We start from the raw sequence: 15,675 nt of genomic DNA, 5'->3' as shown, positions 1-15,675 counted from the left end.
TATTTTTTGGCCGGGCAGTGGTGGCGCACGCCTTTAATTCCAGCACTGGGGAGGCAGAGCCAGGCGGATCTCTGTGAGTTCGAGGCCAGCCTGGGCTACCAAGTGAGTTCCAGGAAAGGCGCAAAGCTACACAGAGAAACCCTGTCTCAAAAAACCAAAAAAAAAAAAAAAAAATATATATATATATATATATATATATATATATATATATATATATATATATATTTTGGCCTACTATATGATCTATTCTAGAGAAAATTCCACATGCTGATGAATATACTGTGTATTAGGGCATGTGGATTAGCTTTCTGTTGATGAAAGTAGGGTGTTAAAATCTCCCACTACGGTTGTACTGGAGTATAGCTCTCTCTTTAATCCTAATAGTATCTGTTTTATAAAATTTATAAAAACTGTGACTTCAAGTGCATACAGGCTTACAATTTTTATGTCTACTTATATAATGATCTTTTCTCTCTTTAAAATTTTCTCTCATAAAGTGTGTGTGTGTGTGTGTATGTGTGAGTGAGTGTGAGTGATCACTCCCAGTTACTTGAGGTTTCCATTTACCTATTGTCTATCCTTTCACTTTCAGTCTGTGTGTATCTTTACTAGTGAAGTGAGTTTCTTACAGGCAGCATATTGTTGGGTATTGATTTTTTTTAATCCATTCATTTGGGCTGTATTTTTTACATAGAAAATGTAGTCCATTTACATCAAAAGTTACTGATAGGTAAGAACATATGTGTGTTGTTAATTTTCTTCTAGTTATTCTGAATATTACTTGCTCTCTTATTCTTATTCATGGTTTGATAGTTTACTGACAGTGCTTGATTTAGTTCAATTCTTTTGATGGTATGTTTACTTTCACACATTTTATGATAATAATTATCTTTATTTCATTTCTAGTTGAAGGACTTTTTGTAAAGCTGTCTGGTGGTCATCAATTCCCTTAATTTGGCTTCCTTTCTAAGGTCTGTATGTCTCTGTCATTTATGAGGAATAGTTTACCTGGTAATAATAATCTTGACTAGCAGTTTTCTTTCAGGACCGTAGCTATTTTATTCCACCTCCTCCTGAACTACAGGGTTTCTGCTGACAATTCTGTTATTAGTCTGTGTTTATCTTTAAAAGTAAACTTTAAGGGTATTATTTGGCACTTTTCTCTGTCAAATTTAAAAATTATATGCCTTATACTTTGGATAGTATGGCTATAATATGCTATGTGTGAAGATCTTTCATGGATCTTCTTATTTTTTTTTTTTAGGTTTTCCGAGAGAGGGTTTCTCTGTGTAGCTTTGCGCCTTTCCTGGACCTCGCTCTCTAGGCCAGGCTAGCCTCGAACTCACAAAGATCTGCCTGCCTCTGCCTCCCGAGTGCTGGGATTAAAGGCGTGCGCCACCACCGCCCGGCTCATGGATCTTCTATTTGGGTCTTATGGCTTCTTGTACATTGATAGTCACATCTTTTCCAAGATTAGGGAGGTTTTCTGATATGCTTTTTTTTAAATGGTCTTTCTGGTTCTGGGATTTACTATGTATCCCTGGTTAGTATCAAACTAAAAATCCTTCTGCCCCCCAGTTACAGTGCCGAGTTACAGGTGTGCACCACCTTTCTGGTTGTTCATTCATTTAGAGGCACCTTAAAAGTCATTTAAAGAGCACCCCCAATGCCCTCTCCATTGTTTACTTTTTCCAACTGGAATATTTCAGAAGACCTGTCTTCACAGTTCCAATGCTCTTTCTTCTGATTCATCTATTCTTCAATCAGATATTGAAGTCCAACTGCATTTTCTTTTGAGTAACTAAATTCGTCAATTTCAAGAGTTGTTTCTTTTCTTCCAAAATCTACCTCTGTGATTTTTCATTTCTGTCCTGCATATTGTCCTAATTTCACTTAATTGTATTATTTTGGATTTCACCTAACTTTCAAATTCTTTCTTAGGCATTTTGCCTAGTTTAATTTCTTGGGAATTGGTCATTGAGGAGTTTTCGTTTGGATATATCACGTTTGTTTATATTCCATGTCCCTACACTGAGAACGTGTGTATCTGATGGATCAGCTATTTCTGTGACTTTTATAGGATGGCCATCTTCGAAGTGCTCTCTCTCTCTCTCTCTCTCTCTCTCTCTCTCTCTCTCTCTCTCTCTCTCTCTCTCTCTCTCTCTCTCTGCCACAGCTTGGGTTTCTGGACCCAATGGCATTCTCCCCTGCATTTTCCATTTCCTTTTGAGTGCTTGCCTGGCTCTTTATTGTCGCTGTTCGCGGGAGGTGTTAGAAACAAGATTGCTCAGGCTCTAGATGAGGCATGGTAACTTGTGCAGCCCACAGGCTGCATGCATCCTGCACAGAGTAGATATCTGACATCTCTCCCTTATAATCACCCAAGCAGCTTGGGAGTGACTTGCCACTTGCATTGGTGTCAACAAGGTCTACTGAAGCGATTCCAGAAACTGGTCTATTGGCCTTACTGTTACAGAACCTTCTGGAAGACACTTAGAAAAGCACAGGTTATCCCAGAAGTTTGTCTTCAGTCATTTAGGGTAGAGCTGGAAATTCTGTATCTATACAATTTATTGGTTGTAATTTTAAAAAGCATCAAGAACAGTATGAGTAAATACATTCTAAGTTAAAAGGCTCAGCAGAGGAGGGGCTGCAATAGTTCCCCTTATCTGCATCTATACCCATGTGGTTTTCTAAATTGCCAACTGTTGCCTGAAAATAGCATATTGACAAATCCAGAAATGAAACACTCATAACTTGGATTTATTATATTTGGATAATTTCATTATTATTGTGGCTATTATGCTTCATAAATTACACCTTATAAGTTTAGCATAGATAAATGATAGACTATAATTTGATAGATCAATGCTATATAGATGATAATATTCATATTTTCAGGCATCTACTGCTATAATCTCTGTAACTTGTAAGTGGACCCAGGCTGAGGGTAAGGCCTGAGACTCTGTGGCTGATGCAGGCTTTCCCTGCACACATTACAGTCAGGCAGGGCTCCATACATGGGCTGTAGGCTCTGAGTCTTTTTTAAAAGGGTATTTTGTGCACAGGCTCTGCTCACCATATATATTTCACACACACACACACACACACACACACACACACACACACACACACAGCCTCCCCATTTTCTTCTCTTATAAAGAGGGTAGTTCTCTTGTACCACTCCATCCCCATTGCTCCCAACCCCCCTCCCATCTCCAACACTAGAGAGAACTCCCAAGTGGCCCAAATGGAGTCCAGAAGCCTTTGCGGGCACCTTGTCACTTCAGGAGTCCCTTCATGGTTAACAGCAGTGTCTCCTGTAGAGCTGCTGGGGCCTGACAACAAACACTGAGTCACACAGATGCACAGGGGTTTCATTCTTCTGTGCTATGCTGTAGTTTTGCTGGAGTGTATCCCCCACCCCCCTCTTGGTTCCCTTCCCTCTTACAGTGTTTTCCTTGGTCCACCCTCCCTTCCGTGTGAGCTGTCAGTCCTCATAATCTACAAGCAGCTTGTAGCTGGCTGGTACAGCCCCACTCTGCAGCTGGTTCTTCTCAGTCCCAGCAGGCATGCTGGTTTGGAATCTCTTCACACAGTTGTCAACTTGTTTCTCTGGGCAGGGCGGAGTGACAGTTTGGGGTCTGCTTTTCCTTTTCGCTTCTGTGAATGCATCTTTATCACTGCCTGCTGTGGACGTTCAGGTGATGCTTCTGCTTCAGTGGAATGCTAAAGTCAATTTTCCAGAGTATCCCATACAGGGAAAGCTCCGACATCCGTGAATACAGAGTGGCTTGAGACTAAATGGTCTGGGCTGGCCATGCAAGGGTGAAAGGAAGGTAATGGGTCCCCTCCAAAAGGCTCTGACAGGAGCGCCTCTGCCTTGGGCCCAGCAAATCACCATCTTGAGGACATCAAAGCAGACATCGTCTGCTTCTAGAGCATGGAAGATCCCAGAGGCTCTGCCATGTCAAGGAAACTCTCCTCTGAGTGGCATAAAATGCCATTTCCCCTTGGGTGTTGGGTGTGGGAGGAGTGAAATGGGAGTCAGTGAGGTGGAGAAACCAAACACTGGGAGCTGCTGGAACAGGCACAGGCTGAAAACACAGACATCAGGAGAAAAGCACGTTCACATTCGTCACATGGACCGTGTTCAGTCGACTGTTCAGGAGCCTTCTACAGCTCACTAAGTCACAGACAGTTGACAGTGTGCCTGTCCTCTCTGTGGTTCATCTCATTAAATGTGCAGTGATATCTGCTAACTCCACAAACACCATCTGAATACAGTTAAGGCTTCTTCTGGGAAACGTTTAGAACTCAACACTCCTCTAAGAGTGGGTGGAGCTGAGGGCCAAGTGTAAGAAGTGTACGCACCACCGTGGCAGGGAGAAAAGGTGGGATAAAATAGTCAGAAACCCATAGGGACTGTAGACAACGCAAGGCTTTTACTCTGTATTACAAACCTGTTTGTTCAGAAGACAAAGGAGGCGTTTGACCACACATGGGTTGGGAAACACTGACAGACTAGACACTGTGTTGGGATCACACACCTTCATTTTTGTTAACAAGCTGGTGGGAACAGAACCCTCCATGTGGAAACACCCACCCACTCCATGCGAACATGACAGAAAGTTCTGTGCGTAAGAGTGGACCAACTTGTCCCTCTTCATTGGTGCTTTGGGAGAAGTGTGAACTGAAAATCACGGCTCCAACTTTCACTTTGTCCACAGTCCACGGATCGTGCAAGAAGCTTGCATTTATACTCACCGTACACACACATGGAAGATGATTCCTGTTCTTATCATTTCCTTCTAACTGAATTCTAGTTCTCAGAGTTTTAATTTTTTTACTAATATTATTTTAAGATGTATTTTTTTATTTACCTGCATGTTTGTGTACATAAGTGTAGTGTCCATGGAGGCCAGAAGAGGGCATTGGCTCCCTTGAAGCTGGAGTGACAGGAAGTTGTGAGCCACCAGACTTGGGTGTGGAGAGTGGGGGGGGGGGGGGTGTGGTGATATAACACACTGAACTGAGCAGGAAGCTCTCTCAAGCACTGAGCCACCTCTCCAGTCCCGTTAATATTTTAAAGTCAAGTACAAAATGGTTTTCATAGTATCTTCAGGGCTGTATCTCATTGTACCCTGCTCACATTCACCCCCATCAGCATCTCTTTTCCTCCTGCCCCTCCCTCCCCCCACACCTGGCAGGGATCCCTGTTTGCTTGTTTTCACATCTTTTACAATCTAGAGTCTGCAAGGAGAAAACGTGTTATTTGACCTTTTATACCAATATTCTCTTATTTACCTCTTCCCTCCCATGGTATCTTTCTCTCTATCAAATGGACCCTTCTACTTTTCCTTTTGCTGACACCCATACCTATGTGTGTATTTCAAATCTAGACTCCATATATGAGAGCACATGTGATGTCTGCGTCTACCTTACCCACTTACCGTGATGATTGCTGGTTCCATCCATCTTTTCTGCAAATAACATCATTTCAGTATTCTTTATGGTTGAAGGAAAGTCTGTGGTGTATATGTACCATGAAACTCCATGGTGTATATATGCCATATTTTATCCATTTCTCTGTCGAGAGGCGTCTAGGCTGGTTTTGTATCCTGGCTATAGTGAACTAATGCAGCAAAAAGGTGTATGTGCAAATCCCTATGATGGCCAGATTCCTTGGGGTGTATACCCAGGAGAGGTGGAGCTGGGTCACATGGCAATTCTGCTGTTTTGAACAGGAACCTCTATACCGATTTCTAAGTGGGCAGACTACTTTACATTCCCACCAGCAGTGGATAAGGGTCACTTGCATGTACTGTCCTTTGGGGGAGGGGCTGCTGATAGTCATTCTGACTAGAGTGAGATGGAATCACTCTGTAGCTAGGTTTATATTTCCCTGACAGACAAAGGCGTTGAACATTTGTTCACAGCCAATGGCCATTTGTGCTTCTTTTGAGAACTGTGTTTATGTGCCTATTTATTGAAGGGATGATTTGTCTGGTATTTAACTTTTCTGTATTCTAGGATGTGGTTTTTTTTTTCTTTAAAGTCAAAGATCCTCATTATAAAGTACAGTGTCTGACTCCATTGTATAAAATAAGCTGAACTTAACTTCCCTTAACCTCCACTGCCTTATTTTTAGTTTTCTTAAAGGCAGTTTTATGTGTATTTAGAAACATTTTTTAAGTATATACAAAGCAGTAGGATGGGATGTTCCTTCCCTATTTGCAGATGCAATGCAGATGGGTGAGAAGGACCATCGTCAGTCTTCACTGTGGTTAGTGGTTAGTTTTCAAGCCATAGAAGAACTTGCATGGAGAATATGAATTCATGTAGCTGTTGACAGGGACAGTCTGTGACTCAAACTTGTAAGGACATGCCACCACACACAGACACAGATACACACAGACATACCTCATACACACACACACACACACACACACACACACACACACACACACAGAGCAGATCTTTAAATGAAAAAAAAAAAAAAAAACATTCCCTGGGAACTCTGAATCAGACTGCATTGGTATCTTGGACCAAGACACAGCTGTGCTCATGTACAACTTTTGCCCACACCTAAATTGTTTCTTAGATGTCCTGCTAAAGTCCGAGTCTCACAGTCGCTGAGAGGGATGAAGGGGCAGCACCGAGGACAACCAGTTCAGAGCCGCTCACTTCTCTGCCTGGGAACGAAGGGCCACACACACACCCAGTTACTGAGTTAGTCTTTGCGCCTCTTGTAACCCTTCCAGTGGGTCTGAAACAAGCAGTTGCCATGGCTTTTCCTTAAGGTTCTTGTTCCCACAGAGATCCTCCCTCCAGAGTCATATTCAGACTCCCTGTTCCCCAAAATTTATTCCAAAACAAATTCACAGCTCAACCTAATCCAAGCAGGGACTGCCAACTTCTACTTGCTCCTTTTGGAAAGGAGTCATTCCAAATGGCAGCAAGAACGCAGAGTTCCCTGATGAAGGATTTTTAAAGTGTCCTGGCCACGTCTGTAAGAAGGGTCCAATAGGAACATACCTTGTTTGCTTTTTAAAGTGGGAAACTAAAATTGACACCAATCCCAAGCTAATGGCTCCTTCTAACAGCAAAGCTCACATAACACACCTAAAGAAAATCAGTGATGAGCTTGGTAGGGAGAGAATGATGGAAACTGACAGAAGCCAGGGAGTAGGTGACCTTGTGTGTCTCAGGGTGGGGGTTAGTGAAGTAAGAACTCTAAGAATGTGATAATTAGATAACAAGATGTAGTCACTGGCTATAAATCCAGTTATAAATGCGCTAAATGGATGGAACCTGGTACAACAAAGACTTCATTTCAATACTGCGTCCGGCCGGAGACTCACCTCTGGAAGTGGGTAGTTTGTCCTATCTATAGCCAGGTTATCTAACAAGAGGCAAGTTGGAGAGGAGGTTACACTCTGGCTCATGGTTTGTAGGGATAAGATCCAGCATGGCAGGAAAGCATGGCAGCCGCAGCTTGCTCATCTCTCAGTGGGCTGGGAAGCTGGGAGAAGGGGCTGATAGCCCTCAGCTGGCTTTTACCCTTTCATTTTTGAATTTTAGCTTAGGCTTCCAAACCATGGGATGGCACCATTCCCACTCAAAGTGGGTCTTCTCGCCTCAGTTCATCCTCTCTGAAAACACCGCCACAGGTACACTGGACACGTGCCTCTCGCTAGCGCCCCGGTGTGTTACTTCACCGGATGAGGCAGACAGTCAAAGTTAACCCTCACAGTACTTGACTGCGTTTCAGTTTCTCTGCCTAACACTCGGGCAGAAGCAGTCTTTCTCCTTCTGGTGAAGGAAGCAGATGAGCACAGCAAATTTCCATGAAAGGAATGAAAACACCCATGTTCTAAAATGAAAGGCTAGTTAGTAACAGTGAGGAGCTGCCGTGGACACACTGCTCGCTATTCGCCTCTGGCTATGGAGCCAGACTGACACACTGTCCCTTTACGTCATCAATAACACCTCAAAGCTGTGCCTTTCGGCTTTCCAGGTGAGGTCTCTGGGGGAAGGAGTGTTCTCACGCTGGAAAGATAACATCTGACTGCACCCTTCCTTGACTTGGCAGCCAATCTCTGTACCTCTTCGCTAGGTTACCGGGTGTCATCCTAAAGGCTGCTTTTGGAAAGGAAGCTAGCTCACCTGGAACAGGATCGGAGGACAATCGTGGCCTCTATGGGGGCACTAAAATCATACAGCACACTGAATAAATGCCATCTTATGAGGCTAAATGCATTTTAACACATCAGAGTTAACATAATGAGTACTTGAATCAGGATAAATCTCTTTGGGGACAGTTTGATCTAGAGACTCTAGCTATCTAGCATCTACACATGTGGAACTAAGTCCCAAGTATCACAGGATGCTTTGAGCATCCACCGCCATAGCACAGTCTGAGAGGTCAGGGTCCCTAATGTTATCACAGCAGAACTCTGAGTGGTGTCACAGCCCTTCAGTCACATCTGCCTTTTGAGAATGTAACTACAGCTATGCACCTAGAGAAAGAGAGAGAGAGGGGAGGATGGGGAATGAGTTATTAGCATCTGAAAGCATGGGTCCATTTTGATGCAACGGACATCTTCAACAATTTTATTAAAAACTGGACTTCTAGAAAAGCTCCCCCAGGGCACTTACAGAGGCTCGTGTGGAAAGGCAGAGATGTTCCACAATGCTGTAGTAGAGGGGTTTGCTCCAGGGTGATAGGACTGTCACCCAACATGAAGCAGAGTGGCTGCAATGTCCCTCAGAAGACTTGGCAATGGAAGGAACAGAGCAGCACAGCTGATAGCTAATGTCTGTGGTAATGGGGTCCTTAGCAATCCAGAGACAATCCGTTGGCTAGTTTAACAGTCTCTGTAAGGGAACGAAGGTCAAACCCAGCCCTACTGAGCATGGAACCTTTGCTGATGGATGAGCCTGTCAAAGCAGTCATCCACCTGAGTGGATTACAGAATGAGTAAGAACAAAGCTGGTCTTTCTGGATATACTGAGGGCAGGTGACAAGAAGAATAACCAATCACTAGTCTCGAAATCACTGGCTTCCTATTCAGAGAGAGGATGCGGATTCAACTCTGCCGAGGAGACAGACTCACACTCTGCTAGAAACAGCCCCTTCCTTGAAACCCGAAAACAAGGACAGGTGAGGAGCTTATGTGGAAAGATTTTAAATAAAAAAAAAGACACATTCCATGTAGACAGCAATACAAAGGGGTTATATAAATTTATTTCTCATGTAACGATTGGCTTAGAAAAAAGTCCCCACTTTCAATGTTAATCCCATCTCTCATGTTTTTAAAAAAAGTGATAAAAGGACAAAAATTCCCCACAAAATACAATCTATGTCTGCTCCCTATTTACAGATTACCAGTCGCGAGTAAGGCCAGGTTGGTTAAAAGTCCCCATTACTTCCAATACCCCAAATATTCTGTGCATGACAGAACACCGGCAAGTCTGCATGACTTCGCTGCATCAGGAGAAAGGGAGAGAAACCTTCCAGTGTTTTTAATTATTTTTTAGCCTCCCTATTTAATCAAGTTGAAGTGGACAGCTTCCCTTTGGTGTAAAATCAAAGCACTATGTGTACAGCCTAAACCAGCTTAATAGTGAATATTTGTTCCCTTGTCTTCCATTAGCAAATGCAGGGCAGAGTCCACAATGAGCTCCAATGATTAGTTTGCTAGTTTGTCTTTTTTTAATTAAAGAAATAACAAAATTTAGAGAGCCGAGATGGTGAACTGGATGTATGATAAGCCTTAGGAGGTCCACTCCGTACTTACACAGAGCGATTCAATTCTGTCCCCTTAAGTGGGGGAGACTGAGATCAGTGCCAGGTAGATACGACTGCTGTGCCAAGCTCATGGTCATGCTTCCAGGGAGCCAAAGTTTTCCACGTGAAAACTTCTCTATGGGTAAAGATTCCTTCAATTCTTTAATGATCAGACTAAGCCCTGGAAAGACACTAGGCAAGCATTTCTTACCTCGGGTTTGTATAGACACTCAGCTGTGTGCACACTCCTCCAACACCTCTACTGAGAGCAGGAGGGAGTGGTTTATGTCACACAGAAAGCCTTAACACACTAAACATACACACATCTCTAAAGGTACCTGACAACATGCCCTATGGGGAAAGTTTTCCAAAAAAATGTATACACTTGGTAAGAATATTGCTCTGAAGAGAGAAAGGCACTTGAGTGGTTGTCTTCATTGGACTGAAAACCTTCATAAGTCTGCAAAGACAGGAAATAATGTCGCCTGGTCTCTTGGCCTTTCACAGTATAAGATTGTAATGATAAATCTGGCCACTTAGGAAACCTTTTTCTCTCCCTTCAGAATTCAGCTCTCGGATGAGCTGTCACCCTGGAGCCTTTCTCTGTGCCCAACTGATCCAAGGTGACTTCCAGCAGACTCGAAGGCACTTTGAGGAAAGTCCCAGGACCCACAGCGGGTGGAGCTACTGGGTAAGGAGGGGCCTCTTCTCTTCATAATGGCAGCAAATGCTGTCTCGTCAAATGGTTACTTGTCTTTTTAAATAAAGTGACAACCTAGGGCTCCAGTTATGAACGCAGCTCATTCTCTACCATAAATCTCTAGAAAATATCCATTTCATCACTTATCTACTTGTATGCTTATAATATCTAAAAATAAAAGTTTGATATAAATAAATGTCCTTTAGTGGCGGTATACTAAAAGACCAGCCCCTTGGCCTTTAGATAACCCTTCAGATCATTTTACCAATACAGACAGCAGCTCACTAGGACAGCTGCACAGAGTTAGTATTGCAAAGTCCATTTGCTCTGTCTTTTGTACCTGGCCAGCGGACTGCAGTCGTGGCCAAGGGTTCCTAAGATGCTGACGCAAATGAACAGAATTTGGTCCAGAGCGAGCACAGAAAATTCTGCACAGGAACTAATTAATGTCCAGTACCATTTCAAATAAACATTTGATGGGGCCAGAAAAATGTGTACCAATACCAGAAACATGAAGGTGGGAGACAGATCCACAGGACGAGCAACTAGACCATGTAAAGTGCTGGAAGACCTCAGTCATTATCTTAAAGCAGAAAATTATACTTTGATTACTTATTTTTTCAAATCCCCAAACACCAAGAGAGTTCAAGCAAACAAATAACTTCTTAGTTTTCTGGCATCTCAGATGTCAAATTTTCCTTCATTTTAGGTTTAAAAAAAAATCAGTGCATATGTAATATAGGTAAATAGGAAGAAACAAAGCCCTACCCTCATTTTGCAAATTCTGTCCAATTGCCAGTTTAAAAAGCCTTTCCCCTTTGGTGCTTTTATGGCAACGTGAGAACATGAGACACATCTCTTGTCTTTTTTTTTTGCCATGAAGTACAGGAGCGAATTCCATGGTTTGGTCCCAATACCAGATACCCAGAGTGCCAAGGACGGACGGGTGCAGTGAAGACTGTCCACAGACTTGTGTCCAACTCTGCAGGTGGTGGTGTGTCCAGAAGGTACTGCTACCAACGGCCACTTACGCTGGCAATGTCTGAGTGATACTGACGGGGCAGCCTCCCGCTGGCTCCGCCTTCCAGGAAGGAGGTGCATGCACTGGGTGGTTCAAAAAGTTTTCTTCGGTTTTTACTTAGCTCTGGGAAGAGAACAAAAGAGAGCAAGGGCCGCTGGTCAGTGGAAAAGTGCTCTGGGTAAGGAGAGCACATCAGAACTCAAGAGAATAGTGACCGTGGGATTTGTGGGGACAGCCAGGTTGGTGGCGGGAGGTATTCTCTCAGTTAATAGTGGGCATGTCTAAACATTTCATCGGCAACTGTGTGAGAGGCACTTACTGCTCCCCTAGATAACTACGGGCAAATGGTGTTCGTTATGGTTTGTAAAACACCCAGCTCAGTGTCATTCCCAGAATTCCCTAGCCATGTTAGACAGGTTTGCTAGGGCCCAAAGTCAGAGGCAAAGGGCACAAGAGATGCTGGCATGAGAAAATATATGACCAGTGGCAGAGAGGATTACAACAGCTGGGAACACAGCTTAGTGGTCTAACGGGGCTGAGGCTCTGGGTTCAATTCTCAGCAAAACACACATGCGCACTCTTCCTCCATGACAGACACAGAAAACATTAATATAGGCAAGGCAGACATGGACAGAGACTCCCATGTCTGAAGGCTGCACAGCAGAGTATGAAGCCACCTCCCCACAACTGCACCAGGATACCAAGCCTGGGCTTCCTGAACGGCAATCAGTTATGGGAAGCCCAACCACATGGAAGAACTCTGTAGAAAAACATCAACTTAGTAAAGATCTTATCCACTTAGAAAATTAATACTTAAAGACAATACTGAAATCTAAATTGTCAGGAGAAAAAAACATAAAATATCCTACTTTAATTTCAAAGAATCCTGAGTAATATCTAGTGATTTTTACATGGCACAACAGACCCAAACAGAAAGGCATACAGCTAGCTAATCGTTGTAGATGGTGTGTGACTAGGCATCCCCCTTGTTTGAGAGACCCTGGCATCACCACAAAACTCTCTAGGAAGACATGTGAGGGGAACTGTGAAACAGGAAGTTAGGATTTCTCACCAGCACCAAATGTAAATCTCTCCAATTGGCTCAACTTTCAATGATCAGAAAGGCGTAAAACTGACTTGCTTGAGTTTATCTGTGTTCAGGAGACTTAGGCAGGAGATTCACCTTGTACTGAACTCAGTTTAACACCACCCCCCTCCCTCAAGCATATCCATTGCCTTTGGAATTCAGCAGTCACACTGTGAGCCATGGGAGCTCTGGCGAGTCTTAGAATGAGAAAATGATTGAGGCTCTCATGAGCCAAGTGGGTAAGGACCACCAGATAGTCAGCCAGCCATACTCCTGTCTGCTGAGTCCTGGAAAATAAGTCATACTGCATGACCTTAACAGTTCACCTAAATGTCTCTGAATGTGAACACCTGCCTTGTAAGGGTCAGGGCAACCTTGGAGATACTTCTCTTTTGTTAACACGCTGTTCTCAGAGAAGAGATAACACTGATGCCTTAGAGGTGATGACAGGTACCTTAGAATTGCTTCATTTTGCTCAAGTCTTTCCTAAGGGGCAGATAACACGAGAATCCTCTATTGGAAAATGATTTTTTAAAAGTTGATGTCACTTGCTTGCACACTGATAAAGCACAGAGCTGAGCCCCCCTCCTGCCTGATACAAAAGTTCACTGAACACTGGGTTTTTGTAACCACAGATAAACAAGGCCCTGTGGTAGGAAGGATGCCACCAGAGACATCACCACTTCAGGTATGACCAGTGACAGAGCATTAGTTTGTACCGAAGTGTACCACATCCATTTATGAATTGTAAGAATAGTTTGAGATCTGTGAAGAGGTATAAGGTGTCTCTATGAACAAGGCACACGCTGGCACACATGGCATGGTTGCTATTTCAGTCACTATAGAATCTGATACGCCTTCCAAAAAGCTGAACAACTGTGTCTTATTTTAAAAACCCACCAACACAGAACTTCAAATTTCAGATCAAGATGGAACTGAATGTACTTAAAGGCCCACTTAGAGAAGACCAACTTTGGTCTCCATGTTTCTCACAGGAGGTCCGAGGCAGGAGTTTGTTCCCTTCTTACAGAGAAGGAAAAGTAAGGAATGGGGCCGAACACTCTTCCCCAGCACGGGAGCCTGTGCAGTGAGCCAGTGAAAATAAGGAGGCCAATGAAGGTTTTCAGTGATTATCTTTAGAAGGTTCCATCGGCTAAGCCATCTGAAAGAACACAGTGACCGTGAGGGGAATCAGGCCATCTACAAAGGCACAGTTTCTAAAAGAGTGAACACACACATGTGAGGCTCAGAAACAAAGCTGCCTGAAAGAGGCCATCAAGGCAAGTCCTACTGAAGACATTAAGGGTCTTACTTAAGATTAAAAAGCAAACTCCTTCCTCTAGTTGTATCTTTTGTCTCAGAAAAACCTAAGGGGAGAGTTTCGGAAAATACCAACCTTTTTCTTTGAAATTCCAAGGTTCACACAATCCTGGCAGCTCTCAGGATCTTGTTGCGGATCTGAACAGAGTCACAAACTAAAAGAATAGGTCGGGAGATGTTAGATCTACCTGAGGCTGTGGCAGGAGGCTTGTCAACAGGATGCTAGCATGCCTCACTGAGTCTGTCCAGCTCGCTGGCTGACCAGTTACTAAACTGGTCTCCGCAATCTGACTTCAAAAGAAAAATTCCAATTTATTCTCGGACACATCTCTGCATCTCAAATTCACTCCCTACAATATTAAAACGCAGACTCTCTGCCCCAAGATTAAAAACCTCATACCAAAAGAACAATTCCAAGGATAAATTTAATAATCTGCACAATTTTGCAAAGGAGAAACCATCTAACCAGAAGACAAGCCTGAGTCTGGGCTGCCTGGCCAGGCTACAACTCTCTGGGGTAGAATGCTTGGGGGCTGTGAGCGGGAGTCTTTGTTACCAGGTAGGCTGAACGGGGAGAAGTAGCTTTGGATGAAGCGTTGCTTAATGACAACATTACTTGCAAAGAGAAATGATTTATTAGGTCCCAACAAATGCATTCGGCATAGTAAGGCAAACCTTCCTCAGTGTAATCAAAGACCCCATGCTGTGCAGAGCAGTCCCAAGGCACCTCATTTCAATTAAAGGCATGAGAACCCATGAGCCCGTCAGGAGAGATGGTCTCCAAAACACATACTGACCTCAGAAGAACCATGCCCAAGATGATGAGTGGAAAAATAAAGAGGATTCAAAACCCCTTCATCGTACTCCCCTTCTCCAAACCTAGACTGAGGGGCATTGCTATTTTCCAGAGGAAAGCATCCTGCTGATCCACCTACAACCTATGGAAATGTTTGGGAGCTGTCCCCTGTGGCTGAATGATTCACAGGACCTGGAACCAGTTCACAGAGAAAAAATCTGGTTTTCATTATGTTGCTACCACTATTCCATGAAGGCTAGTGAAAGGCTACAGAGTGTCAGGTAGATATTTCTCTGTATAGAAGTGCTAGCCTGTATTAGCAAGTGTGTGACTTAGCCAAATACCAAGTAGCACCTCAATTTCACTTGGAAAAATCAATGAAACAATGTGGAAGTATCTAATGTTAGAATCTGAGAATAACCCTGTGTGGACAGGCTCTAAGGTAAACAAGGTGAATGAAGCAATCATACTACCAAAGACAGCAAAAAGAACAAACAAGGGTTTGAACCAGTCTGCTAAGAGTATCCATCGAGCCCGATGATGTATTTCACGGAAGGACAGGTCTCAGAAATGGAAGGTGACCCACACAATCACCACCATAATCTACATTCACGACAAGCCAAAACCAAGAGAGATTTGTAGTCTCACCCCAAGAGTCGGTAACTTGGCCCCGCAAAACACAAGCCTCCTTTCTGAATCCATTGTTCCCCTCACATATTCTGGGATGAGCTCACAACTACTCAGGAATTACACATCCACTGCTAATACAGGCTGGTGGAGACTCCCGGGTAGAGTCCTTAAGCATGTAAGTACGAATACTACTGTGGAGGAGTCTAATGCTACACCCCAAACCACCCATGCTGACATCTACCCTGCAGGCACATATCTGCTTTAGACAAAGATTTCTCATGAGGAGGTGCGTCAGGTAATGCAATCCACCGCTAAACGAAATGGGCAA

General features: G+C 43.6%; 1 protein-coding gene and 1 long non-coding RNA gene across 20 annotated transcripts in view; one reads left to right on the top strand and one right to left on the bottom strand.

Moving 5' to 3' along the window:
- The window catches only part of LOC128114605 (uncharacterized), a 287,065-nt gene that overhangs the window by 264,573 nt on the left and 6,817 nt on the right, over positions 1–15,675 (top strand). For 15 of the 17 annotated variants that reach the window (XR_008219822.1, XR_008219827.1, XR_008219828.1 and 12 more), the window contains one exon: positions 10,357–11,500. This is a non-coding gene — a long non-coding RNA (uncharacterized LOC128114605). The remainder of the gene's footprint in view (positions 1–10,356; positions 11,501–15,675) is intronic. The other 2 variants (XR_008219821.1, XR_008219819.1) reach the window with 2 other exon arrangements.
- The window catches only part of Bicc1 (BicC family RNA binding protein 1), a 240,550-nt gene continuing 234,103 nt past the window's right edge, over positions 9,229–15,675 (bottom strand). For 2 of the 3 annotated variants that reach the window (XM_052744733.1, XM_052744734.1), the window contains exon 21: positions 9,229–11,637. In XM_052744733.1, coding sequence (XP_052600693.1) covers positions 11,507–11,637 — 131 coding nt within the window. In that variant the 3' untranslated portion in view covers positions 9,229–11,506. Of the gene's footprint in view, positions 11,638–13,997; positions 14,077–15,675 lie in introns of all 3 variants that reach the window. The other variant, XM_052744735.1, reaches the window with a different exon arrangement.

This window comes from Peromyscus californicus, unplaced genomic scaffold (assembly GCF_007827085.1).
Source record: "Peromyscus californicus insignis strain IS unplaced genomic scaffold, ASM782708v3 Scaffold_19__1_contigs__length_69161282, whole genome shotgun sequence".
In the NCBI taxonomy this organism is placed as follows: Eukaryota; Metazoa; Chordata; class Mammalia; order Rodentia; family Cricetidae; genus Peromyscus; species Peromyscus californicus.
Note: the sequence above shows the minus strand (reverse complement) of the source record. Positions and strands in the feature narration are given on the sequence as shown.